General features: G+C 41.6%; 4 protein-coding genes across 14 annotated transcripts in view; 1 reads left to right on the top strand and 3 right to left on the bottom strand.

The window, feature by feature from the left end:
• LOC121533612 (epidermal growth factor receptor substrate 15-like 1) overlaps window positions 1-2,718 on the bottom strand; it is a 39,471-nt gene extending 36,753 nt beyond the window's left edge. For all 9 annotated transcript variants that reach the window (XM_041839712.2, XM_041839705.2, XM_041839710.2 and 6 more), the window contains exons 1-6: window positions 2,649-2,718; window positions 1,447-1,488; window positions 1,182-1,271; window positions 584-631; window positions 371-466; window positions 35-100 (exon numbers count right to left, since the gene is read on the bottom strand). In XM_041839712.2, the coding sequence (XP_041695646.1) occupies window positions 35-100; window positions 371-466; window positions 584-631; window positions 1,182-1,271; window positions 1,447-1,488; window positions 2,649-2,675 (369 nt within the window). In that variant the 5' untranslated portion in view covers window positions 2,676-2,718. The remainder of the gene's footprint in view (window positions 1-34; window positions 101-370; window positions 467-583; window positions 632-1,181; window positions 1,272-1,446; window positions 1,489-2,648) is intronic.
• Window positions 2,719-2,815: 97 nt separating this feature from the next.
• Window positions 2,816-14,525, bottom strand: LOC121533615 (UV excision repair protein RAD23 homolog B-like). 2 transcript variants are annotated; one of them, XM_041839716.2, is made up of 10 exons: window positions 14,207-14,525; window positions 12,557-12,638; window positions 12,354-12,433; window positions 11,682-12,076; window positions 11,518-11,564; window positions 11,289-11,416; window positions 10,816-10,963; window positions 5,894-6,138; window positions 5,536-5,682; window positions 2,816-5,407 (listed from the first exon to the last, which is right to left on the bottom strand). In XM_041839716.2, the coding sequence occupies exons 1-10, from the start codon at window positions 14,273-14,275 to the stop codon at window positions 5,294-5,296; spliced, it is 1,455 nt and encodes a 484-aa protein (XP_041695650.1). In that variant the 5' UTR covers window positions 14,276-14,525; the 3' UTR covers window positions 2,816-5,293. The 2 variants fall into 2 exon arrangements, with proteins under 2 accessions (XP_041695650.1, XP_041695651.1); XM_041839717.2 differs by lacking the exon at window positions 12,557-12,638.
• A 687-nt stretch (window positions 14,526-15,212) lies between these two features.
• LOC121533616 (calreticulin-like) lies at window positions 15,213-21,202 on the bottom strand. The gene is made up of 9 exons (XM_041839718.1): window positions 20,986-21,202; window positions 20,145-20,246; window positions 19,651-19,854; window positions 19,326-19,420; window positions 19,010-19,219; window positions 16,802-16,915; window positions 16,385-16,528; window positions 16,204-16,296; window positions 15,213-16,069 (listed from the first exon to the last, which is right to left on the bottom strand). The coding sequence occupies exons 1-9, from the start codon at window positions 21,077-21,079 to the stop codon at window positions 15,872-15,874; spliced, it is 1,254 nt and encodes a 417-aa protein (XP_041695652.1). The 5' UTR covers window positions 21,080-21,202; the 3' UTR covers window positions 15,213-15,871.
• A 2,195-nt stretch (window positions 21,203-23,397) lies between these two features.
• On the top strand, window positions 23,398-27,955 carry LOC121533617 (uncharacterized protein C19orf44 homolog). 2 transcript variants are annotated; one of them, XM_041839719.1, is made up of 4 exons: window positions 23,398-23,977; window positions 24,090-24,585; window positions 27,275-27,425; window positions 27,670-27,955. In XM_041839719.1, the coding sequence occupies exons 1-4, from the start codon at window positions 23,927-23,929 to the stop codon at window positions 27,737-27,739; spliced, it is 768 nt and encodes a 255-aa protein (XP_041695653.1). In that variant the 5' UTR covers window positions 23,398-23,926; the 3' UTR covers window positions 27,740-27,955. The 2 variants fall into 2 exon arrangements, with proteins under 2 accessions (XP_041695653.1, XP_045061313.1); XM_045205378.1 differs by having other exon boundaries at window positions 23,398-24,585.
• The last annotated feature ends 21 nt before the right edge of the window (window positions 27,956-27,976 follow it).

Genomic DNA, 27,976 nt, shown 5'->3' with positions numbered 1-27,976 from the left:
ACACATGGTCCAGGGGCATTTCTACATGACTCACCCTCACAGCCCAGTGGGGTTCACTAGAGACCGATGATGTGCTGAGAGATGGGCTGCTAGTATCCTTCTGTACCAAAACAACCAAAAAACAACCTTAAACTTTAACACTTACTTCACAATGTCCCAACCAAACATATAAATAAAATAAAATGTTATTGGTCGCATACACATGTTTAGCAGATGTTATTGCGGGTGTAGCAAAATACTTGTGTTCCTAGCAGAAATTCCTTTGAAAAAATAAATGCATCATCAAACTACCATGAAACCTGTGTGTAGTTAGGATTGTACTAGTTAAGATTGTACTAGCTAGGATTGTACTAGTTAGGATTGTACTCACAAATTTTGGGGGAGGGATAGTGAGGTTCAAACTTGAGAGGCTGACGTCTTGTCCGCTCTGTGCACAGGCCACCAACCGCAGAGCTACATAGAACCCCTATAAGAGAAGATGGGACAACAGCATTGTTTATGGGTGTACAAATAGCAGCTCAATTCCCCTCAAGGGTCCCAGCATCAGGCATCGCACACATAGAGGAAATGATAACTTTTCTACCTGTTTGTCCAAGAACCCTTTCCCTTCTGGGTCTGCCAAATCCCAGATCTGAGGGGAGACAAACACAAACAAGAGGATTAGGCCTAACTTAGAAAACATAAAGTAAAGCCTCAATGTGCAATAATCATTAGGGAATGTGTACAAAGTCAATAACAAGCAATCTGCATAAAAGTCCCAGTAACCCAGCTGAGATAGGCTACATAAATTTGGATCAAAGCAGAGGTAGTATGACAAACAGATCAAGGCAACAATACAAAAGCTGGGTACAAATGCGTAAAAACAAAATAGAGCTGAAACAAGTACACTCCCTAAAGGTTCTGATAAATAAAAGACATTGATCCAATCAGACCAGGCAATGACGTAAGATGTGGTCATCTTTTCCAGTAATATTCCTCTGGGGGTACTGAAGCATGCATGCATGTATGTAGATGGTCGTATTACTCCTCGATGACAGAGACACTCTAATCAACATGATTTCCTGCTGGTCATTGTCTGTTGCTTTCAGAGCAGTTCATCAGTCTTAAGTGTCAGGGACTGTTCCCTTGGGTATGCTGCTGCCCAAAGCTTTCAGTGGCCAGCAGCACTACACAGTACCCACCTTTCCCAAAGTGACATCAGGAAGGCCCGATTTCTTCAGGAACAATGCAGCTTCCGTGGGTCCTACTCTCCCTGTGTTTCCTGGGTCCACCTTGCAAAAACGACACAGCAAACCAAACTGTTACATTTTTCTTTCTACACACTATACTGTTAAATGTGTTTAGTGTTGTCTATTGCGGCCATTGAACAATAAAGAAGTGAATTCTCCTCAATCTATGTAGATATGACTAGCCTATGTAATAACCAAACTATAAAATGTGTTTTACCTGTCTATAAAAGTTCTCGTACACATGGTTCCCACTTGACAGCTGATTGGGGAAAGGTTTTTCAGATTAGTCATATCATTTCAAACAGCTGCTGGAAACCATTGTCTTACGTCAAATAGCGTGACACACCCCACAAAACCTACTACTGACATCTGGACTCCCCCTTTAAAAATCCACTTAAGGGTCTATCACAACCAAAAGCCAGAGAGGGATTTCCTGTCCCATGTCATCAAATATTAATGTCATCTAATAGGCTTTAAATCTTTTGAGTACCTTTTGAAGAGCTCTTTAAAGCATAATGTAACTTGTAAGATGGCAAAGGGGATTTCTTTTGCATGTTCCCCAAGAACACTAATAGCCTATCTTTGTCAGGGTTTAATTAGATAAAAAACTAGAAGCATAATGTAGCTAATGCGATTGAACCAAAACTGGTCCTCTGTGACTCCTGGTGCAAACTCTGAGACTGTGATTCCCAAAATTGTCTGAAACAACACATAGCTTGTGTTTTGATAAACTAGCTACAAGTTAGGACAATACATTGGGGCATCTTACTGAAGCAGAAAAACAGCCAATGTAGTAATCATAAGCACACAACCTGGTCAGTCATCATTCATCATCACATAACGACGTTATAGCCTAGGCATTTGTGTCACTACGCACTAACGTTACACACCTATCCCCGTGTAGTACAGTGTTATATAGCTACAATGGTATTACATTAACTATTCGTGTTAGTGTGTTATTACACTGATGCTGCAGTAGTCAGACCGTTTAACTAGCTAGTATTGTTTAGCACTAACGTTACAATACGTTGGTCTTTCCTGGTTGCATAACTCTTGCGCCTTTGTCAAGTATCAAAATGTAAATGTTTATTAAACATTTCTCGAATTATCTTTCATCTAACGAGCATTAGCTAGCTAGGTAACTTGTTCATTTTGCAAGCAAGCTAACGGTAGCTAGCCCACTAGCCAGCTGGCTAGGCTACGGTACTCTCTGTAAGCTTATCGTTAGTGATAAGGCCTTGTACCATCCAGCTAACGCGTTATTAGTAGCAAGCTAGCTAAACACCCTCGGCATTCGTCTTATTTCTTTCACATTTGATTAAAAGCACACCACTAAAAACTGCAGCTCATTCATCTGCATGCACAACAGCTCGACTGAATGTCCTCCGCATAATATTTAATTAATTCCTGTTACATTACCTGGGTGAGAGATGTGAGTGCAGCCATCTTCACTGTTGCTGCGGGAACGCACACAGTACACCCTCCAGCTCGTAGACAACACCACCTCCTAGTGGACACGCTTGTGACGTGCAATGCCCTTATGAATGACGTGATTTAATTGACACAACAGTCTCATTCAATTGTCATAATGTTTTTTTTTTCACCTTTATTTAACCAGGTAAGCCAGTTGAGAACAAGTTCTCATTTACAACTGCGTATGTTTCCAGATACAATGCCTTGTGTAATCAATGAAACAATTTTAAAGCTTTGTAAAAGCTATTTATTTGACATAACGCTAATAACCTTAAATAAACCTTCAAGTGGTGCATTTAAGGCTAAAACCCTTTAAACTACCCTTTATTGTAGTTTTAAAGAAAACAAAACAAAAAAGTAAGATGCTGAAATCATTACTCCTGTGGTTCCACAGCATGCCATAGCTCAGCTAGAGCCTCTGTTATAAACTCATGCAATTAACCAACCCTACATCTCTCAGAGCAACAGTCTTCACAATAAAGTGCTTCATTTTGCCAAAGCAGAAATCAACTCCATGTACAGTATTATACAGAAACTCTGCTGGGTCAATCTTTCCCATCTACACACAAGAGAAAAATAAAAAGCCAAGGCCAGTTTTGTGGGTTGTTTACTCGTTTTCCCCCCGGCTTCTAGCACTTCTACCTTCACTCTAGCATATTTTATGAGATGGGTGTTTGCTTATGATAGGCAACATAAATCCTATGGCACTCATCTATGCACATATTGACTAACGATAGACCTTTGAAAGCTGTACACGGTTTTGCACAAACAAACAATTACTCTTCAACAAAATGAGACAAACCACAAGGCATGGAAGAGTAATTACATGGATAACAAACTTACAGCATGATTTCTTTTGATATAATACATTAAGGATCAGGGGCAATCAAAACACACAAAAAGGGGCAATCAAAACACACAAAAAGGGGCAATCAAAACACACACAAAAGTGTCCAGAGAGAACAGAATCTTGTGTACGTATGTGCTTAAAGTGATTATAAAATAATATTAGGGACATGGCTCAATTGACTTTCAGCTTCAACTAGCCTTCAACTGTTGAGCTAGGATATAAAAAAATATATATATATGTGGCTCAAACTTCCTTTTGTGCAGTCATTTAGTACCTTACAGTGGAACCAAATCCAGTATTACCTACCATGTCTCATTTTACAGTGTTATAACATTTAAATATGATAACACATCAATCACAGAACATACTTCTCTTTTACAAAGAAATGTTCACTTTGTAACGGTGAAATAAAGTGACAAAGCAACTCTTCAACATTAATATGACATTTCATTGGCAAAATATCCCAGTTCCCTTTGTCTGAAGATGAAACATATATTGGAAAGGTTGGACAGTAATGATCAGTTAAATTCTGAGAGAAATAAGCAGCTTCATGGAGACAAATGATAAAAACAACAGAGTGGCTGCGGATCCGACTTTTCTGGACCCCTCTTCCTGACAGCTAAAGGTCCCGAAGCTTCTGCGCATGTGCGGGATTCTCTACTTTATGCACAGTCTCTGCTCTACTAATAGAGAACAGGCTACTCGTTACTCTGGTGAATGGTGCTTGTTTAATAAAGTTAGATCAAAGCTGAATCAATGTCTGCAAGATCACATAATGACAGTATTCTACATAACAGAACCACATATAATAGCATAGTATAACATTACTGTAAGACAAAAAACACCACCTTATTTCTTATGAGATTTTAGGATGATTGTGTAGTGGTCAGATTTTTCTGTCATGTGGCCAAAACACAAGTGTGCGCCACTAGGCATAATATTTGCTTTGATTGAAACTAAGCACCATCTGCTCTAAAATTCACTCAATGTACATAATTCAAAACAACACTGTAGGCTACTTCTAAACAACACTGTTTAAAAAGATCTAAATGCATATCCCCATGAAACTGATTGAGATCACATTGTTGGTATGCAGATGCTGCATGGACGTTTCACCTGTAAAATTTAAAGAATTATCATTCACGATTGACAGTGAGAAATGTGAAAGGGGTTCTCTATTAGTTGAGCAGAGACTGTGCGTAGAGTAGAGAATCCCACACATGCGCAGAAGCTTCGGGACCTTAGGTTGTCAGAAAGAAGGGCAGAGAAATGTCGGATCCGCAGCCTCGGCCTAAAAACAAACAACACATTTGAGTTCCATGGCCATTTTGCTGGTTTTGTCACTTTATCACAGGAAACTCAAGTATATTTTCGCAGGAGATGAGGCTCACATAACAAATATGTATCAACCAGCTAATGTATGTTTGGGGTTATATTTGTGAGGAGTTGAAAAGCAATATATGATGAGGGCAAGCTGCCACAGTAACTCTATAGATTGACACAGCACAAGCAGCAGTAATAGCAGCAGTGAGAGAGAGAGCCCACGGAGAGCTAACACTCAGAATGGAGAAGGCCTAGCTCACAGTAACAACACATCACGTCTTTGTCCAATGAAAAGCATCCTGGAAGACCAGTCACTTTGGGTAACCTTTTCCACTCCTTCCTTCAAAAGCATATTCTGTAGCACTATCACTCATTCTCTAGCCCTGCTTTCTTCCCCTTCATGCCAACGCAGCCACGTTCACTCGTCATCAAACGTTTGTTGGAGCAGAAAATTGGCAGCTAAATTCTCGTTCTTCTCACATGCGAAATACGCTTGAATGACAAGTCCCTCTGGAAATCCCAAGGCTTTTAACTGTAAAGAAAACACATTTGCAACTGTCAGCTCGGAAACACATAACCAATGACACAAAGGGAGCTTACCAATTGATAAGGTAATATTGAATTAGTTAAATCATAATTAGTAACCATAAATACTCCTACCCTCTCGATGGCCTCCTTCTCTTGTGGGGTGACCTGGATGTAGTTAGTCTGTGGCGCCCCCTGGGCCTCAGCTCCCTCCTCTACCATCTCTCCTCCTTGTGGCTCGTTCAGCATCTGCACAAACCGCTCCTGGTGCTGGGTAATTTGCTGCAAAGAAAGAACATCTCCCTATAAACCCTTACGAATACAAATAGAATTTCCTTTTTAGTAGGCTAAACCAAAACAGAATCTAAAGTGCAGAATATTCTCAGCCTCCCATCAGACCCGCTTGCGTCTGGAAAGCCAAGCTGAGAAGCATGGCTACGTGGATGGAGAAAGACAGCATGCAGACACTGGGATGTCCAGTCTCCCCACTAACCTGCAGCAGCTGGGGGTTGTCTCTGCCCAGCTGCTGGAGCAGGGCAGGAAGGAGAGCTGGGTTCTGCTGGATGATCTGTCTCATCTGCTGGAATTGTGGCTGGTTCCTCAGGAACTCCAGGGGGTTCCCAACCCCAGTACCTCCACCAGTAAGCCCACCAGTAAGCCCACCAGTTAGCCCACCAGAAAGCACACCAGTCAGCCCACCAGACGAGGGGAGCTGCTGGGTTGAAGACACTGCGTCTGCTGCAAAACAAGAATGTATGGACACAGAGTTCAAAGACGTCTATGAAACAGAGTAGTGAGCTGACAGCAGGGCTGACCTGCCCATTAGGAAGGATTAGGCGGCTGCCTAGGGCGACACATTGACGAGTGCTGCATTTTCCAAACTAAACTGACCAAGACGCACCTCCAACAACACATAACACCTCACATAATTCTGCCTAAAAACAATGAAAATGTATATACAGTGCCTTCAGAAAGTATTCATATTCCTTGACTTATTCAACAACAAAAAATGTGTTACATCCTGAATTCAAAATGGATAACATTTTTTTCTCTCACCCATCTACAAACAATACCCCATAATAACAAAGTGAAAACATGTTTTTAGAAATGTATGCAAATGCATTGAAAATGAAATACAGAAATGTCTAACTTTACATAAGTATTCACACCCCTGAGTCAATACCTTGTAGAAGCACATTTGGCAGCAATTACAGCTGTGACTCTTTCTAGGTAAGTCTCTAAGCGCTTTCCACACCTGGATTGTGGAACATTTGGCCATTATTATTTTCAAAATTCTTCAAGCTCTGTCAAATTGGTTGTTGATCATTGCTAGACAACCATTTTCAGGTCTTACCATAGGTTTTCAAGTATATTTAAGTCAAAACTGTATCTAGACCACTCAGGAACATTCAATGACATATTGGTAAGCAACTCCAGTGTATATGGCCTTGTGTTTTAGGTTATTGTCCTGCTGAAAGGTGAATTCATATACCAGTGTCTGGTGGAAAGCAGACTGAACCAGGTTTTCCTATAGGATTTTACCTGTGCTTAGCTCAATTCCATTACTTTTTTATCCTGAAAAACTCCATAGTCCTTAACGATTACAAACATACCCATAACATGATGCTGTCACCACTAGGCTCGGAAATATGGAGAGGGGTACTCAGTTATGTGTTGCATTGGATTTGCCCCAAACAAGACACGTATTCAGAACAAAAAGTTAATTGCTTTGCCACATTTTTTGCAGAATTACTTTAGTGCCTTGTTGCAAACAGGATGCATGTTTTGGAATATTTATCTTCTGTACAAGCTTCCTTCTTTTTACTCTGTCAATTAGGTTAGCATTGTGGAGTAACTACAATGTTTTCGATCCATCCTCAGTTTTCTCCTATCACAGCCATTAAACTCTGTAACTATGTTAAAGTCACCATTGGACTCATGGTGAAATCCCTGAGTGGTTTCCTTCCTCTACGGCAACTGAGTTAGGAAGGACGCCTGTATCTTTGTAGTGACTGGGTATATTGATACACCATCCAAAGTGTAATTAATAACTTCACCATGCTCAAAGGGATATTCAATGTCTGCTTTTTTATTTTTACCCATCTACCTATAGGTGCCCTTCTTTGCAAGGCATTGGAAAACCTCCCTGGTCTTTGTGGTTGAATCTGTGTTTGAAATGCACTGCTCGATTGAAGGACCTTACAGATAATGTGTGGGGTACAGAGATGAGGTAGTCATTCAAAAATCATGTTAAACACTATTATTGCACAAAGAGTCCATGCAACTTATTATGTGACTTGTTAAGCAAATTTTTACCCCTGAACTTATTTAGCTGTAAGTCTTTCTGGGTAAGTCTCTAAGAGCTGGATTGTACAATATACACCTGGATTGTACAATATTTTCACATTATTATTTTTATTATTGTAGCTTTCTTCAAGCTCTGTCAAGTTGGTTGTTGATCATTATTAGACAGCCATTTTCAAGTCTTGCCATAGATTTTCAAGCCAATTTAAGTCAAAACTGTATCTAGACCACTCAGGAACATTCAATGACATCTTGGTAAGCAACTCCAGTGTAAATGGCCTTGTGTTTTAGGTTATTGTCCTGCTGAAAGGTGAATTTGCCTCCCAGTGTCTGTTGGAAAGCCTGTGCTTAGCTCTATTCCGTTTATTTTTATCCTAAAAACCTCCCTAGTCCTTGCCGATGACAGGCATACCCATAACATGATGCAGCCCCCACCATGCTTGAAAATATGAAGTGTGGTACTCAGTGATGTGTTGTGTTTGCCCCAAACATAACGCGTTGTATTCAGGACATTAAATTAATTTCTTTGCCACATGTTTTGCAGTTTTACTTTAGTGCCTTATTGCAAACAGGATGCATGTTTTGGAATATTTGTATTATGTACAGGCTTCTTTCTTTTCATGCTGTCATTTAGGTTAGTATTGTGGAGTAACTACAATGTTGTTGATCACTACAAAGATACAGGCGTCCTTCCTAACTCAGTTGCCGGAGAGGAAGGAAACCACTCAGGGATTTGAGGCCAATGGTGACTTTAAAACAGTTACATCTACCAATAGGTACCCTTCTTTGCGAGGAATTATATACAGAGTGAGTCCATGCAACTTATTATGTGACTTGTTAAGCAAATTTTTACCCCTGAACTTATTTAGCTGTAAGTCTTTCTGGGTAAGTCTCTAAGAGCTGGATTGTACAATATACACCTGGATTGTACAATATTTTCACATTATTATTTTTATTATTTTAGCTTTCTTCAAGCTCTGTCAAGTTGGTTGTTGATCATTATTAGACAGCCATTTTCAAGTCTTGCCATAGATTTTCAAGCCAATTTAAGTCAAAACTGTATCTAGACCACTCAGGAACATTCAATGACATCTTGGTAAGCAACTCCAGTGTAAATGGCCTTGTGTTTTAGGTTATTGTCCTGCTGAAAGGTGAATTTGCCTCCCAGTGTCTGTTGGAAAGCCTGTGCTTAGCTCTATTCCGTTTATTTTTATCCTAAAAACCTCCCTAGTCCTTGCCGATGACAGGCATACCCATAACATGATGCAGCCCCCACCATGCTTGAAAATATGAAGTGTGGTACTCAGTGATGTGTTGTGTTTGCCCCAAACATAACGCGTTGTATTCAGGACATTAAATTAATTTCTTTGCCACATGTTTTGCAGTTTTACTTTAGTGCCTTATTGCAAACAGGATGCATGTTTTGGAATATTTGTATTATGTACAGGCTTCTTTCTTTTCATGCTGTCATTTAGGTTAGTATTGTGGAGTAACTACAATGTTGTTGATCACTACAAAGATACAGGCGTCCTTCCTAACTCAGTTGCCGGAGAGGAAGGAAACCACTCAGGGATTTGAGGCCAATGGTGACTTTAAAACAGTTACATCTACCAATAGGTACCCTTCTTTGCGAGGAATTATATACAGAGTGAGTCCATGCAACTTATTATGTGACTTGTTAAGCAAATTTTTACTCCTGAACTTATTTAGGCTTGCCATAACAAAGGGGTTGATTACTTGACTCAAGACATTTCAGCTTTTAATTTTTAATTAATTAGTAAAAATGTCTAAAAACACAATTCCACTTTGACATTATGTGGTATTGTGTGTAGGCCAGTGACACAAAATCTCAAATCCACCAACGCTCAAGTCATCTAACATAAATCATGTAGCCTATAGTAGAAAGAGTTGTAGCCTATGTGGTTTTTCAAATCAAATAATAAAATTGTATTGGTCACATGCTTCATAGACAACAGGTGTAGACTAACAGTGAAATGCTTACTTGTAGCCTACAAACTGGAGACCATATTTATGAAAATGTTATGAGACAGACTTATTTTTTTTACATCTTGCACGTCTCTGATCAAATAGTCTAAATGGCACCCTATCAATTAAAAATGTGCTTTGATTTGAATATTACTTTGCATGATAGCCCTTTCCTGCAGTCAATGACCAAAAGCACCCTCTTTGGCCTCATGGGTGGAATATTATTAATATGTTTCATAATTGTATAATTAATAAAGGTTTTTTTGTTACTACAAAAATCTGGTGTTTCTATGTCAAACAGTTTTGTTATATTTCAGTCTTCTGTGATGTATATAAAGTGTAATATTGGGATGCAAACTCAAAATGGAATACATTTCAACTCTATATCTGACATAGTACAGGTGTCCTTTTTTTAAGGCCATAACCATGTGTGTGAGGTGTATACTTTTGTTTCAAAGTCGATTTGTTTAAGACTACCAAGAAACACTGTGTGACCCTGATTTAGCCCACTGCAGTAAAAGGTTAACAAACACCATATCCTAAAAACAGGTCAGGTCAAAATAAAATGGACAATATGGAATAAAATTAAGCTACTCACGACTGCTGTCCGAGAGTTTCACTCCGTGGGCTAAATTGTAATGAATCAATAATTTCAATTGTAGGCCTATTCATCCATTTTTGACGAGCTGATCATAGCGAAGAAAATACTTCTGCATTTCTCGCTGTGTGAAAACACATTGATTCTGATTGCAAATAGGTGCAAAATAACTCCTGATAAACTTGGGTAGCTGATATGCAGATCTTAAATAGCCAAAATGATTAGTTTTAATTAAGCCTTGGTCAGGAATCAGGACTAGGCTAAATAAAGTAAATGTAACTGCCTGTTTTACAAACGGTACGACGTGGATGGGCATTCATAAAATTCCATTGCGGGCCGACACTGTAGGCTAGACTATTCTAGTTTTCTGGGGAAAGGAGGGCATCCATTTTTTATATCGCCAAGAGCGGAAGAACGGCCAGGACCGGGCCTGGCTGGCAGTGTTTGTCCAGAGAAATGATTGGTTGGTATGAGAGCAACATAAGGCTGGTAAAAGAACAAGAGAAGAGTGGGGGGGGGGGTCTCACTGGTGGCTGCTGGTGGGGGCTGGGCTATATCTGTGGCTGGAGCAGATGCTGGGGCAGGAGCTGGGGCAGGAGCTAGGGCAGTGGGGTTGACCGGAGCTGTGGGTTGAAGCGCTTCCGCTGGCGGAAGGTCAGCCTCGGACGGAATCCCCTGGAGGATGTAGAGAAGAATTTATGATCCCTCAGGAAAATGAAATAATAATAATGAAGTGCATTTATATTGCTCTTTTGCAAGTGATCAAAGCGCTTCTCATTGTAAAGGACACAGATGGATAAACACACAAACAACTGTGTACAGCTTTGGAACTGAAAATCCTTTTGTATTCTGTGTGCATACTGCTGTCAGATTGTCAGTAGAGTCTGGCACTGAGTCTTTGGATGGAAAAGAGTGTGATGGAACCTTGGAACTGGCTCCACTGCTTCTAGGTAATAATACACTAATTTACCATTAAATCACTGATAGGATGGAAATTCACCATTAGCAGGTACTCCACGGCTCTGTCTGGGTTGTTGTAACTGGCTCGCAGCGCTGCAATAACCTGCTCCCTTTCATATCCCATAGACATGATTTCAGACACCAGATTCTCATACGCTTGTCCTGTCACTGTCTCGCGAAGAGAGGGGAAAAGGATACAGGGTCATAAATCAATGGGAAGACGAAGCATGATATTGTGATGTGAAAGATTAGACTAGACTCTTCATTACCCAGTATTGATGCTGCTTCTTCCAAGAGACTTAAGTCATCAACAAGGCTGTGAGAGAAAAATAATTGATCAAAACAGACACATTTATTAACTAAAAACATGGTAGCCATCCAAATCTTGAAATAAGATGTTCTAGAAACAAAATATTGTATCATATGTCAATACCTAGAGGAGGAGAGGGCTGGTGTTGTGGCGAGGGTCTGTTCAGGGTGCTCCTCGTGAGGCTTGTCCTCTGAGGGGGAGACAGGGACGGGGCATGCTGCTGCGGCTGGAGCTGAAGCTGCACTGGCCCCCAGAGCTGCAGGGGGAATAGAAGCAGGGTCTGGTGCAGGGGACGGGGGTGTGGAGGGCTCCACTGATTTGGTGGGGTTTGAGGCAGGGGCGGGTGTGGGTGTAGGGGAGAGGGTTGAGATCTCCATGGGGGCAGGAGAGGAAGTAGGACAGGCAATGTCTGATAGGGACAGCCCAGAAACAACAGGAGGTGCAAGGGCAGGAGCAGGGGTAGAGGCAGGGGCTGCGGTTGCCTGAGGAGAAATCTGTGGAGGAGCTGGAGGTTTGGGCTGTAGGGAGACAACAAATAGGACTGCCCAGAGATGACCACAGTGACTACAGACAACTATCTCATCTTTAGATATCAATGAATAAGATATTTCTAAAAATACAAATGATAAACTTCTGCTTCCACTGTCATTAATGCTGTAATGACAGTATTATTAGCACATTAATGTCTGTCTTGTTTGTCCTTTATTAAGGTTTACTATAAATTAATCAATACCATATTATCCTCACATATGAATGGTTACCAAATAATACATTAAAATAGTGTTGAAATCTTACCTTTGTAACCATGACCACCACAAAGTTTTTCTCATCAATTTTGTAGTCTTTTAGAGGTATGTCATCATTCAAGATTTTGCCTATAAAAACACAACAAGAAGACCCTGTTCAATTAAATATATAGGCTACAACATTCCAGATGTGTCGGGTTGACATTCAAGATTACTCCAACAATGCAGTTAAAGATAAGCTGCCTCGCTTACCTGCATAAATGAGCTTCTGCCCTGCGGCTGGATAGCCAACCTTCCCTTTCTCAACCTCAATCTTCTCCTTCAGGGCTTTTACCTGCCAATAACATAATGACATAATGACAAGCTTTTAAACAGGACTAGATATAGAACCCATTTAGTTGTATCTCTATAGGCGGGACATTCTTCAGATTAGTTCTCTGTGGAGATCACCTCTCCTCAACCTAACATGGTGACACATTATATGTCTCATCTCAGTCATAAAGCAGAATCCTTGAGGATTGTGGGAGTTGTAGTGAAAAGCTGTAATTCACATTCCGTCATTACTTCACCTTGTTGTGAGTGCTTCGAGGAAGTATACAGATACATTTATAGACAGATGCATTTCAATGGATCTACATTCCCTTATGTGATACACCATAAATTTATTTTTAAAGTTGACACGCACTACACAAGTTAATGATACAGTAATAAACGTTCCCGTTTTAAAACAGAGATGTAAAGTTGCTCACCAGACAGTGTTATTGCCAGCAATGTAATCTATCTGTCAGTCAATCAGCAATATAGTCCTAGAGAAAGAGTTTGTAACACAGATGCCATAGCTTGTGCACAGCCATACTTAGGGCCATTAGTGGGCACTTTCAGTACTACTATTTACATCTAAAGGTTACGCTAAAGCAGCGTTGCTCAAGCCTGGTCCCGTGGACCCTCAGGGTATGCAGACTTTTGATCAAGACCAGTGCTACTGCTAACACACCCGATTAAACAAATCAGTGTCTTGCTAATCAGGTGTATGTAGCTAAACCATTTTACCAGGTGTGTTGACTGGGAAAGTATTCTCATTGACAGCAGTACTATAGTACAAACCAACTCTAAAGGTAGAACCCTAGCGGTTACTGCTATGTGAGGTATTCTGGTAGTTGCATTCTAAAGGGGAAACATTACCGGTAAATTAAGGCAGGTATATAGAGCAGATGAATATGCAAAGCAGACAATGTGTTGACATTAGAAAAGTATTGAAAACAGCAATCAGTCATAATATTGTATAAGAACCAATTATTAAATCAATTGTAATAATCGATAGCCCACTAATTGGGTATGACGTTATTTCTATAGAGAAAATGAATAGTTGTAATGTAGATGATCTCAAATGCATATTTGTATTCATTATTACTATCATTATGATTATTATGATTATTATAATTATAATATTATTAGTCTACTCATTTTCATTTACAGTTATTGGTAGGGGTTTGTAATTTTACAGCCTCTTTTATACAAAACACAAATTCGATGTAGGCCTAAAGTGCATTAACAAATACACACTTTTGTCATAACAAATGTACAGAACGCCCCCCTCCACCCGATTCCTATAGTCCAGAAAAAGGGGTACACGAGAGCGCCTCCTTGGTATCTAGACCGGGCTCGTGAAATATTGCGTCGTCATTCATGAGGATACAGCCAGGCAATCTCTCAAACGCAACGAAAATCGCGATTTGACACAAACACCCAACTGTTACAATGTGACATGAACAATGAAAACATGATATAAAATAGCACCCCCCTCTCCTGATTAGATCGCATTGACCAAGGCCCTGGTTGCTCCCAGCCCCTCTCCCCCGGCCTCAAGCGTATTTACCAGAGTCACTAACTTCCCCTACTCACCGTTAGTTCTGGATCTATTTCGATTTTAAACGTTTGCTGCTGAAGAGTCTTCAACGTTATGGACAACATCTTCAAGACGATTCCCGATAATTGCCAGGCGCTTCTATAGCCGTGTTCACACCCGTTTCTGTATTGTTGCTTTTTCCACAGTAGCCTACCTAGTTATGTGACTCAGCTATCTTGCTGTATTGGTTGTGTTGTAGTGTAGTCAGACGCCATCTACTTGTGGCCTGAGACAAGACGTACTGCTAGGGGCTGTACCTCGTGAATCTAAATTCCACCCATCGATGGCATGTGCATGTGATGGTTTACCCAATATCAAATGCTGTTCTAGTCCCACCTCTTAAAACAAAATGACGTAGTAAATTATTTTGGGGGGTTTCAAAGAGCATTTAAAACATGACTGACAGAAATGTTCATTCATAAAAATATCAGTCAAGGAATTGTAAATGTATTAGAATGGAAACAAATTCAGTGTTTTGTTAGTTTTTTTTAAATGTTGAATACTGTCAAAATTGCATGCATTTAAGTATCTGTGTATGGATTGTCCCAGAATACAGTTTCGGCGAAAAGGCCCGAAAAGGCCCAACTCCCTGTCCTCAGGACAGGGAGTTGGGAAAACACACAGTCAAGCATGGACGGTCTTATAAAACACACTCTAGCATGGTCAAGAGTATCTACTCATTTAAAGGTTTTGCAACTGTGTCAACTCTATTTTCCTTAGTAGTATCTCAGACTTCAGGTAAATGTCCAGCTCAGCATCACAAGACACGTTTAGAGGTATCCACTTTGATACGGTTTGACAGTGTGTCTACAATGTCTTCAACCGCATACTAGAAATGCTAAGACCAACCAATTCCATATCACAAAATCAGTAGCAATCTAACTTTTCTAGAAATACTTACAGTATTATTGAAAGAAAAAGCATCATTTATTCACTGAAACTCAAAGACAGTGTGCCATGGGGACAGTCGCATGTTTTGAGCAACATAAAAAAAAGACTGAGTCAAAGTTTAGATCCTTTAGTCTCATACGGTCATCTCTGCAGCTGCCTTACACCTAAAGCAAAGTCTGTGGGGCAACATACACAACACAGATCATGGGTGGCCATACAGAGGATGATTGTGGGAATAAATTAAAAGGATGATAATAATGTATAGTACAGTACTGCATACAAATAAAACATTTAGAAAAAAAAAAGTACAAAAGAAACTACAACTGATATGCCCCTGATTTGTTTCCCAAAATAAACAACATCTGGTAAGATTGATGACAAGGATGGGGAATTAATCATTTTTCTTTTACACTGAAGGGATGAACTGATGATAAAAATCAAGGGAGCCGGTGGCCGTAGCTCCTAGAGCAACTGTAGGACACATGGACAAGACAGACCACATTCTGAACAAAGGGGGAAACCATCTTAAATTAAACATTCTGACAAAAACTAAAAACAAACCCAGTTCTTCAACCCTAAACTCCTTTTAAAAAAGTGAACCTCTAAAAAAGGCTAACATTGCCTGCCCCTTTACCATCCCTACACCTGAAAAATTGGTTTCCACAGGAGTGCCAAGTCCATAGGGTATTACTCAATGTGATGACGCACAGCAGTCACTCCATTGGCGAGGAGATAGAGGACGTGTCTGTCCTGCCCTATCCGGGTTTCATTTACAACTCATCCTTGTCCTTGGGATCTTTCACTTCCTCCTCTTCCGTTGGGCTGTCTTCTTCCTCCTCCTCTGGCTCATCCTCCTCTTCATCTTCATCCCCCTCATCATCAGCAGTGTCCTTCTTGCTCTTCTCCTCCTCTTCCCTCGCTTTCCTCTCATCCTCCTCCTGTGCATCCTTCATTTTCTTTTCTGGATCCTGTTTTGCAAAGAAGGAAAATGGGTCATTGAGAGAGAGTGCTGTGGGACTGGTGTATTTTTGAAAATGAATATCAAACTGAACTCATACTAACTTATGCAAAATATAAACTTATGAAAATAACAAAATCCTACCTTTGTAGCTCCCCATGTCTCGTTTCCAAACTCCTCAGCCTCTTTTATATCATCACCGATCAGGAAGTTGTCAAAGATGGTGCCAGACTTCACCTATAAAAGAGACAGAAACAACAATCATCAAGCCCATAATTACCCTTCACCAACAAAATTCACATTAATTGTCTGGGGTCTAACATACCTGCCACAGGTCCAGACCCAGCACTCCAATATTGTCAAACTTGTAGATGGAGGCATCGGCTGTGTACTCAGGGTTATCGATCTCAGGGTGCACCCAGGCACCTTTGTAGTCAGGGTTGTCAATCTGCTTTGCCTTCCACTCTCCCTGGAAAGACAAGGCCAGATATAAGACGACCTGTGGTGCACTAGCTGTATAATGCAGATCTAAATAATGGAAGGATAACACTATGATAACTTTTATTAAAAATCATTAATTAACTATTTATAAGTATTGTATATGCTATGCATACATGAGTATTCTAAAAGGTATTAACATAAAAAGCTTTATAAGAATTTATATAATTTATAAGCATTTATAACTTATTCATTAAAGTTATATCAAAGTGTTATCAGCAACTGGTTCAAACTCAGTCTGTACCTGATACTCTGGGTTGGGGATCATAGGAGGCTCCCACTCGCCATCCATGTCCACATCCCAGTCATCAGGGATCTTAGCATCAGGGTCAGGGATGTTCTCAGGCTTCTCCCAGTCCTAGTGAGAAAGTTCAAGATTAGTTACAACTTGGTCAGCGACAGAACTAAACAAAGTGCTTTGGACAAAAGAGAGAAAGAGATCGATCCTGAAACTAAACCAGGACCAAATAAAGCGAATGCTCATTGGCCTTAATAGTCCATTTACTGTTAAATGCAGAATTAAATTTGATACCTATCGACTGTGCCGATTCCATTTTGTGGCCATTATGTAAGAGTAACTAGCCTTGGGGCAACTTTGGGATCATCTGTCCATTTTACAAAGTGGATTGATGGAACTGTGTTTTCTGACTAGATGCACTGGGCCGAATAGGGAAACAGTACTGCATGGACACCAATGAAAAACAAGTATCCGCCTCTTCATCACTGTCATTCCCAGTAACAGTACCTCTTCTTACAGTGAGGGAAAAAGGTATTTGATCCCCTGCTGATTTTGTACGTTTGCCCACTGACAAAGAAATGATCAGTCTATAATTTTAATGGTAGGTTTATTTGAACAGTGAGAGACAGAATAACAACAAATAAATCCAGAAAAACACATGTCAAAAATGTTATACATTGATTTGCATTTTAATGAGGGAAATAAATATTTGACCCCCTCTCAAATCAGAAAGATTTCTGGCTCCCAGGTGTCTTTTATACAGGTAACGAGCTGAGATTAGGAGCACACTCTTAAAGGGAGTGCTCCTAATCTCAGTTTGTTACCTGTATAAAAGACACCTGTCCACAGAAGCAATCAATCAGATTCCATACTCTCCACCATGGCCAAGACCAAAGAGCTCTCCAAGGATGTCAGGGACAAGATTGTAGACCTACACAAGGCTGGAATGTGCTACAAGACCATCGCCAAGCAGCTTGGTGAGAAGGTGACAACAGTTGGTGCGATTATTCGCAAATCAAAGAAACACAAAACACCTGTCAATCTCCCTTGGCCTGGGGCTCCATGCAAGCAAGATCTCACCTCGTGGAGTTGCAATGATCATGAGAACGGTGAGGAATCAGCCCAGCACTACACGGGAGGATCTTGTCAATGATCTCAAGGCAGCTGGGACCATAGTCACCAAGAAAACAATTGGTAACACACTACGCCGTGAAGGACTGAAATCCTGCAGTGCCCGCAAGGTCCCCCTGCTCAAGAAAGCACATATACAGGCCCATCTGAAGTTTGCCAATGAACATCTGAATGATTCAAAGGAGAACTGGGAGAAGTGTTGTGGTCAGATGAGACCAAAATCGAGCTCTTTGGCATCAACTCAACTCGCCGTGTTTGGAGGAGGAGGAATGCTGCCTATGACCCCAAGAACACCATCCCCACCGTCAAACATGGAGGTGGAAACATGCTTTGGGGGTGTTTTTCTGCTAAGGGGACAGGACAACTTCACTGTATCAAAGGAACGATGGACGGGGCCATGTACCGTCAAATGTTGGGTGAGAACCTCCTTCCCTCAGCCAGGGCATTGAAAATGGGTCGTGGATGGGTATTCCAGCATGACAATGACCCAAAACACACGGCCAATGCAACAAAGGAGTGGCTCAAGAAGAAGCACATTAAGGTCCTGGAGTGGCCTAGCCAGTCTCCAGACCTTAATCTCATAGAAAATCTGTGGAGGGAGCTGAAGGTTCGAGTTGCCAAACGTCAGCCTCAAAACCTTAATGACTTGGAGAAGATCTGCAAAGAGGAGTGGGACAAAATCCCTCCTGAGATGTGTGCAAACCTGGTGGCCAACTACAAGAAACGTCTGACCTCTGATTGCCAACAAGGGTTTTGCCACCAAGTACTAAGTCATGTTTTGCAGAGGGGTCAAATACTTATTTCCCTCATTAAAATGCAAATCAATTTATAACATTTTTGACATGTTTTTTTTGTTGTTATTCTGTCTCTCACTGTTTAAATAAACCTACCATTAAAATTATAGACTGATCATGTCTGTCGTCAGTGGGCAAACGTACAAAATCAGCAGGGGATCAAATAGTTTTTCCCTCACTGTATATGTTACTGTGGACCTTGCATAACATTTCTCAAACCTGATTCTGATTTGGCCAATATCCATGCTGGTTTACGTTCGATCAAATCTCTTAATTCAAAGAGGCTCACCTCTGGCTTGGTGTCGGTAGGATCGTCGATTTTGGGCCTGTCGTCCCAGTCCTCTGGCTTCTTGGCCTCGGGGTCCTTGATGGTCTTTGGGGGTAAAATGTCCCAGTCCTCCTCCAGAGTGCCTGACTCCACCTTCTCATTGTTGATCTTCACCTCGTATGTCTGGTCCGGGTTCAGGATCAGAGTGTACAGGTGTGTCAGCTCATCATCCTGAAAAGACAAAGGGGAGAACAGCAGAGGTTAGAGGTAAGGACAAGGCCTGACAGGTAATATGCAGTAAAGGAATGCAATGCTGAGGGATTTAAAAATGGTGTACCTTGCATTTGATTTCTTTCTTGATGAGGTGGTTCTTGCCTTTGTAGTTGAAGATGACATGAACCTTCTTGGTGCTGTAGCCACAGATGTCAGGCCCTGTGGGATGGATGGGTAGAGAACTTAATCTATTGATTGCCAGGTCAATAAAATACAGAATCTACCTGTAAAATCCAGGCATTTCTAAAAATGTCTCACTGAATGAATGTCTCTGCTAAATGACTTAAATGTAAATGACAGAGGGTCACTAAAATAACAGAGAAGGATTCATCTCTGACTAAAAGTAACTCCTCAGTCAGAAAAACTAGTGGTGCTCTGCACCCACTCACCAAACATGATGTAATACTGTGAGTCCCCGTGCATAGCTGCCTGGTCTAGGTCTGCTGGGAAGATTTTGACATATCCGCCCCCACAGTCAATCTTCTGCTCGTGTTTGACAGTGAACTGGACCACCAGGGAATTGCCCTTGTTGCTGAAGGGTTCAAAGCGGCTGGAGAGAGCATAGAAATGAGCATCCTGGCTGGTCTGGAGACCTGTGAGACCGGTAAGAAGATACATTAGCATCAGTAGGTTTAATTGAACCCAGGTATAGGAGGTGAGAGATGCATAGTGATACTGTACTGCATGTCATGTGGATTACATTTTGATTAGGGTTGGAGACTAGAGAATACTTTACATTTGCATTTAGAACAATCCACAATCTAAGGGGCCATTTGCAACCATTTGGCATATGCAAACTCAGACTTAGTGAAGGATCTGGCAAAACCTCCATATTGAAACATCTTGCCGTGATCAAACTACAATATATTCCCATTCAGCTCACCTTTATCGGCCTCAGCGTCGCCATAAAACTTCCCAGCAGTCAGTTTCCACTCGCCATAGTCTGACTTGTGCTTTGATACAAGCCACCGGCTCTTCCATGCATCTGAAAACAACATTTGATTAGTCAGGATCTAGGAGAGATCACATGATTGAATAAATATTGCAGGCTGTCAAACAAACCAAAAGTGAAATAACTTTTTATGATCAGATAGCGCACTGCTGAATCATATAATACTTTGCGAAAAAATAACAATAATTGATTTCCCTTTCCCTTTGATACCATTACAAAATGTATTTTTCTAAATGAAAGTGTGTCTTCTACAAAAAAAAAAATTGTGATCAGTGTAAAAAGGCTGACCATATTGATATTTTATGATATCCATTCACTTTAATGATGCACATCTTTAAAATGTACCTGTCGAACAGGGTGGAACAGAAAAGTTTTGTTTTAACAATATAAATTACATAATGGAGTCTATAGTCTAGATCAGGGCTGCCCAACCACCTTCCCGGAGATCTAATGTCCTGTAGGTTTTCAGTCCAACCCTAATTTAGCATAGCTGATTCAGCTAGTTAAGGTCTTGTTGAGCAGTTAATACATAGAATCAGGTGTGTTAAATTAGGGTTCGACTGAAAACCCACAGGACGGTAGATCTCCAGGAAGAGGGTTGGGCAGCCCTGGTCTAGATAGTGACTATTCCACACATAAAGAACATAAATGGTTGATTAAAATACCAAATGGTCCAAGAAACGAGGTACGGTATGGGCCCTTGATTCCCAAACCATAATCTAGCACATAGAAACGTTTTAGGAATTATCAGAAAAACAAAAGGCACATTTACCTCCATCCTGAAATTGTTCCTTGAAGTATACAGTAGCGTCAATGGTGACAGCTACCGATGCAAAAACTGCTAATATTGCTACTGCGACCCTCATGCTTTCACCGTCCCACTGTCCAGGTAAACTGTGTGTGTAGCTTTTTACTGAAACCCGGTTATAAACGCTGAAGGAAACAGGTAATATGATAATTTCTAACTCCTTATTCTTGCACAGATGGCCGTGGCTCATTGGACGAGATCCTGTCCAATGAAATGAGACCACGAGTTATTTTTCGGAAGTGCTAGGATTACACATCTGCTCGAGGTCGAAATAGTCCGTAACCCCAGGTCTAGTGGCAGATTGCCAAGTACCAAAACAACATTTAAATTTTAGTCATTTAGCAGACGCTCTTATCTAGAGCGATTTACAGTTAGCTATAACGTCTAACCGCTGACCCTGGACCAGCGGTTAGAGGCAAATTCAACAACTCCTCAACATCGACGAGCGGGCCATATTAGAAATAATTTATCTGAATTTGCGAGGAGCAATGATAGTGGACAGAAAATGTTGTTTATGTTGTGGATATTTGTACAATTGTGGATAAACATTCATTTATTTTGAGAACCAAGTGGGATTATTCAATGTGCATTATCTCCAATTGCTTCCTAAAAGCCTAATAAAATAAAACATTCCAAACCGCAATAAAGCAAATTGAACGTCATACACCCTTGCTCAAGGTTGACACACACACCACGAAATCATGTAACGCAATAAAGACTTCCTTGGTCACTAACCATAATGACTCCATAGGGAGAATCTCAATTGCATACCCCTCGTGTCAGACGTCCCGCCCCTCTAACCTTCTCCTCCAATGGGTTTTGAGAAGGAGGCGAGGAGAGAGGATGCACGCTAGCTGCCTTTTCTCAAGGATGACGTTTTCCATGCAGGTTTCCGTAGAATGTGTCGACGCGTTTAAATGATGTCATGTGAATAAACAGATTAACCATTATTTCGACCAGATACTCTAGTGGCCGCTCTAACAATGAAAATAAATGTGTTAAAAAATGGAAGGCAAGATTTGGTGGGACCATTCTAGCCAAGGAGAGGGCAGATACGCGTGTGAACGACAGGCACAACAGTTTCCACTAGTTACCACAGCCACAACGTCCAAATTGGCTAGACCAAGCGTTAACATTTCCTGAAAACAAAATTGTGCTTTTGGGTTTTAATTTAAGGTTATGCATAAGTTTAGCAGTGTGGTTAGGTTTAAAAGCACATGTTAAGAATATAATTTATAGAAATAGGCTGGTTTATGTCTTTGTGGTGGTGGTAACTAGTGACGACCAGGCACACCTCCGATATAAAGTGTTTTTTCTCAAAGTTGCCGGGATGTCATGTGTCCTACTTATATCAGTACACTCGTAACAAACTAATAATTACGAAACTTCTATTCGATCAAATGAGCCACACTTAGCAAATAATACATTACATTTTATATTAACCAAATTCGACACTCATTGACCTCACTTGGTGAGCAGTGTTGCCAACTCCTCATTAAGGAAAGTAGCTATTGGCTGTCTTAAAAGTCGCTAGATGACGTCATCACCCAATTTGCATAATTTGCCATGTGCATGTAATTGTGATGGAGGCTGTAGGAGAGAGGAATAACGTGGGAGAGACAAAAAGTGAGTAAAAAACACCCAACATTTACATCCCGCCCTGAATGTAAGCCAGGGCGGGATCAGCCAGCTGCGGCTTCCCACATGCGCGATTAATTTGCAGTCTGGACGCAGAGGGGTGAACATCTCCTGCTCTGACTGCAGCGTGAGGACTGGGCTGCCTGTGAGTGCTTTGGGACTGGGGTCACGGGGGTGGGGCCCATGGCAGCACCTGCTGCTCGTTGAGAAGAGTAAGAACGATACGTGCTTTCACGTCAGAGTCTCCAAAAGTCTCCAATAACACCAGAAAAAGTCGCTAGATATTACCTCAATTACCTCGACTAACCTGTTCCCCCGCACATTGACTCGGTACCGGTACCCCCTGTATATAGCGTCGTTATTGTTATTTGATTGCTACTTTTGTATTTTTTTTACTTTAGTTTATTTAGTAAATATTTTCTTAACTCTTATTTTTCTTAAAACTGCTTTGTTGGCGAAGGGCTTGTAAGTAAACATTTCACGGTAAGGTCTACACCTGTTGTATTCGGCGCATGTGACAAATACACATTTATTTGATTTGATTTGATTCAAAAGATGACCCAGAGCGATATGTTGTCCTTTTGGCCACCAAAAACACGGAGATCCAGTAAGTCCACCACTTAATACACTCAATGCTTGTTAATTTAGCTACCTACCCCAAAATCCAAGAATGGTAGCCAGAAAGTATTCACAGAATGTTTGACATTCTTGTTGTTGTTGTTGTCTCCCCAGGGATATGTGGATGTCATTGCCAATAGGAGAAACACTTCACAAGCCAGACAAACCCCATTCCAGGACCTGAGCGACCTATTGTTATCCTTAGAGGACTCAGTGAGTGAACAACCCAATGACGTCATCAACAAAAAGCTGGGGAGGTATGACCCACCACCAGAGAGCTTTGGAGGGGGTGGAGGGAGCAGGTTCTTCAAGAAAGCTCCTCCACCTGCTGCAGCTACCAGCCAACCTCCAGCCCTGAGCAGGACTCAGACACAGCCAGTTGAGCCCACATCCCAGAGGAGCTCACACAGCGCGGCCCTGAGCCGACTGGCTGTCATAGAGAACTTCATCCGAAATCGGCAACAGGCCAGGGATGGACCAGAGCTGTCTGCTGATAGGAGTATACCAACAGCCCCCCAGGAGAGGGAGAAGCCCCTGCCTGCCCAGTCTAGCAGTGACTTCAGCATGAAGGGGAAACACTTCCTGAAGAAGACAGTGACTGCATCACCTACACATGCTGTAGCACCTAAAGAGAAAGGCTTGGATCTTGATGCCACGCCATAGGGTCACGCTCGGAATGTCTGAGAAAACAAAATCAAAGGTGGATGATAATGACAGCCAGTGGTACTGGAGGTTATTTTTGGATAATGTTTATACTTTACATTGTTGATAGGGTAGAACATTATTTTTTATTTGTTTGTTTCGTTTTGCAGAAAGAACGCAAAGCGGTCAGGCACAAGGACCTAGATAATTTATCGAGGAAGCTTCTAGTGAGGAGCGGATCCCATCAGAGGAGCCCAGGGAGGACTACAAGAGTGACTTTGAGAGTGAGATCAGGACTGAGACAGACAGGAGTAGTGTCAGCGAGGTTTCCGAGCACCTGGGAGACAGAGACTGGGACAAAGACGAGTCAGAGGTCAGTGAGGTCATGGACTACAGTGTCTCAGACACATCTTGGAGGGACAAGTACTCCAATGTCTTGGAGAAGGACAGTCAGTCCCACATCACCCACAGACTACAGTAGAAACGCTGATTCATTCAGTGGCAAGAGTAGCAGGGCTTTCTATTCCAGATCATCTCGCTCCCACTCTGTGGCTGACACTCTCATGCCATCTCAAGTTTCGGAGAGACGCTCGCCCAGCAGAAGGTGTGTGAGAGAGGCCGCGGTGCAGACCCAACCAGACGGACTGGCCTTCACCTGGTCCGCCGGTTTGTCCAGTAATTAAATACAGTAACATTTGCAACAACGAAAAACAATTGCATTTTAGTCAGTGTAATGTCAAAATGGCTACCCATCTGTCATTCCCCTGTCTGTCTGTGTAGGTATGGCAGCCCTCATTTAAAAAAAGAACAAAAGCATATAATAAAATGCCTCAGTTGAGCCTTAATCTTCTAAAATAGTTGTAGGATTTTCTTCTACAACACAAGCATGCTACAGTAGTTGATGCACTGTGTTTCATCCAGTGATTTATATATACACTAGATGACTAACAGGGGGCGCTGTTTTGAAGCCACTGTGCGTCCGTCTTGGCACACCATCTAAACTCAGCAAAAAAAGAAACGTCCTCTCACTGTCAACTGCGTTTATTTTCAGCAAACTTAACATGTGTAAATATTTGTATGAACATAACAAGATTCAACAACTGAGACATAAACTGAACAAGTTCCACAGACATGTGACTAACAGAAATTTAATAATGTGTCCCTGAACAAAGGGGGGGTCAAAATCAAAAGTAACAGTCAGTATCTGGTGTGGCCACCAGCTGCATTAAGTACTGCAGTGCATCTCCTCCTCATGGACTGCACCAGATTTGCCAGTTCTTGCTGTGAGATGTTACCCCACTCTTCAACCAAGGCACCTGCAAGTTCCCAGACATTTCTGGGGGGAATGGCCCTAGCCCTCACCCTCCGATCCAACAGGTCCCAGACGTGCTGAATGGATCCGGGCTCTTTGCTGGCCGTGGCAGAACACTGACATTCCTGTCTTGCAGGAAATCACGCACAGAACGAGCAGTATGGCATTGTCATGCTGGAGGGTCATGTCAGGATGAGCCTGCAGGAAGGGTACCACATGAGGGAAGTGGATGTCTTTCCTGTAACGCACAGCGTTGAGATTGCCTGCAATGACAACAAGCTCAGTCCGATGATGCTGTGACACACCGCCCCAGACCATGACGGACCCTCCACCTCCAAATCGATCCCGCTCCAGAGTACAGGCCTCGGTGTAACGCTCATTCCTTCGACGATAAACGCGAATCCGACCATCACCCCTGGTGAGACAAAACCACGACTCGTCGGTGAACAGCACATTTTGCCAGTCCTGTCTGGTCCAGCGACGGTGGGTTTGTGCTCATAGGCGACGTTGTTGCCGGTGATGTCTGGTGAGGACCTGCCTTACAACAGGCCTACAAGCCCTCAGTCCAGCCTCTCTCAGCCTATTGTGGACAGTCTGAGCACTGATGGAGGGATTGTGCGTTCCTGGTGTAACTCGGGCAGTTGTTGTTGCCATCCTGTACCTGTCCCGCAGGTATGATGTTCGGATGTACCGATCCTGTGCAGGTGTTATTACACGTGGTCTGCCACTGCGAGGACGATCAGTTGTCCGTCCTGTCTCCCTGTAGCGCTGTCTTAGGCGTCTCACAGTACGGACATTGCAATTTATTGCCCTGGCCACATCTGCAGTCCTCATGCCTCCTTGCAGCATGCCTAAGGCACGTTCACGCAGATGAGCAGGGACCCTGGGCATATTTCTTTTGGTGTTTTTCAGAGTCAGTAGAAAGGCCTCTTTAGTGTCCTAAGTTTTCATAACTGTGACCTTAATTGCCTACCGTCTGTAAGCTGTTAGTGTCTTAACGACCGTTCCACAGGTGCATGTTCATTAATTGTTTATGGTTCATTGAACAAGCATGGGAAACAGTGTTTAAACCCTTTACAATAAAGATCTGTGAAGTTATTTGAAAGTTATTTTCTTTTTTTGCTGAGTTTATTAATGTCTACATTTGTTTTTGCCGCATTTACTCTATTACAGACACCTCAATGCATACGTTTAAGTTATATTATGTGAGCTAAACAAATAGATAAAACCATTTTCCAAAAAATACTTAATTATATGTAATTTTGTCCTTTAAACATTTAATTGAAATACTATAGAATTCCATTCATTCCTATGGAGGACTTCAGTTGCTTCAAAGCCTCTCATTGGCCAATACATAGCATCACAATCCAGCATTTATATATACTGAACAAAAATATAAATGCAACATGTAAAGTGTTGATCCATGAGGTTTCATGAGCTGTAAAAAAAAAATGCCAGAAGTGTCCCATACGCACAAAAAGCTTATTTCTCTCAAATTTTGGCCACATATTTGTTTACATCCCTGTTAGTGAGCATTTCTCCTTTGCCAAGACAGTCCATCCACCTGACAGATGTGGCATATCAATAAGATGATTAAACAGCATGATCATTACACAGGTGCACCTTGTGCTGGGGAGAATAAAATACCATTCTAAAATGTGCAGATGTCTCAAGCTTTGAGGGAGCGTGCAATTGGCATGCTGACTGCTGGAATGTCCACCAGAGAATGTTATGTTAATTTCTCTACCATAAACTGCCTCCAATGTCATTTTTTTGAATTTGGCAGAATGTCCAACCGGCCTCACAACTGCAGACCACGTGTAACCACACCAGCCCAGGACCTCAATATCTGGCTTCTTCACCTGCAGGATCGTCTAAATCTTTGAAATTGTTGCATGTTGCGTTTACATTTTTGTTCAGTATACATCATTGGTTTCATGACCTCATTGTCACCATTGTTTAAAACATAATCTCTTATCTAAATAGGAAAGGATCAGCTCTTCATCCTACTGACCACACCTCTATTGTGTCTCTCCTCCCCAGCCCTCAGTGCATACAGCCCTGTTGTGTTTGTGCTCAACAACATGCTGAGGCAGCAGCTGGCTCTCACCAGACACTTTGTCCAGACCAGCCGCCACCTCCACTCCTCCCTGCTGCAGGCTACACATACACCACCCTGGAGGACACCAAGGAGGTAGGCTACTCTAATGCCCAATCGTAAATTATTCGCTACAAACTCGTGTAGTACTGAAGGTGTATAATTGATGGTCAACCATTGTCAAATATTTGCCGTGGACCCAATTGTGTTCACGCTTCTAACTCTGTGCATTTGTAGTCATAATCCAAGACAAAAACAGACATTTTCAGATTTTTCCCACTTTTCCTTAATTGACTAGAATTGTAGTGGGATTGATTTATTATTTGTTGTAATGCATTAGCTGTCACACGCCTCCCAAGCTGACCATGGAGGAGATTCTTCAGGAAATGAGGGAGTACCACTACATCTGAACACCTGGCACTGAGAATGTATGGACACTTTACCATTGTGCTATTAAAAAACATTTTATACCAGAGACGATTTTTTCTAATGAAAAAACATGACATATGTATTTAATTTGTTGGGGCTTGTGAATATACCTAGATCAAAAACAGATAATGTACTCAAATGTGCCATACTTTCTGTAGAAGTATAGAATTGTATACAGATCAATGAGGATATATATAGACATTTGGTTTAATGAATTG

This window comes from Coregonus clupeaformis, chromosome 20, assembly GCF_020615455.1.
Source record: "Coregonus clupeaformis isolate EN_2021a chromosome 20, ASM2061545v1, whole genome shotgun sequence".
Classification (NCBI taxonomy): Eukaryota; Metazoa; Chordata; class Actinopteri; order Salmoniformes; family Salmonidae; genus Coregonus; species Coregonus clupeaformis.
Note: the sequence above shows the minus strand (reverse complement) of the source record. Positions and strands in the feature narration are given on the sequence as shown.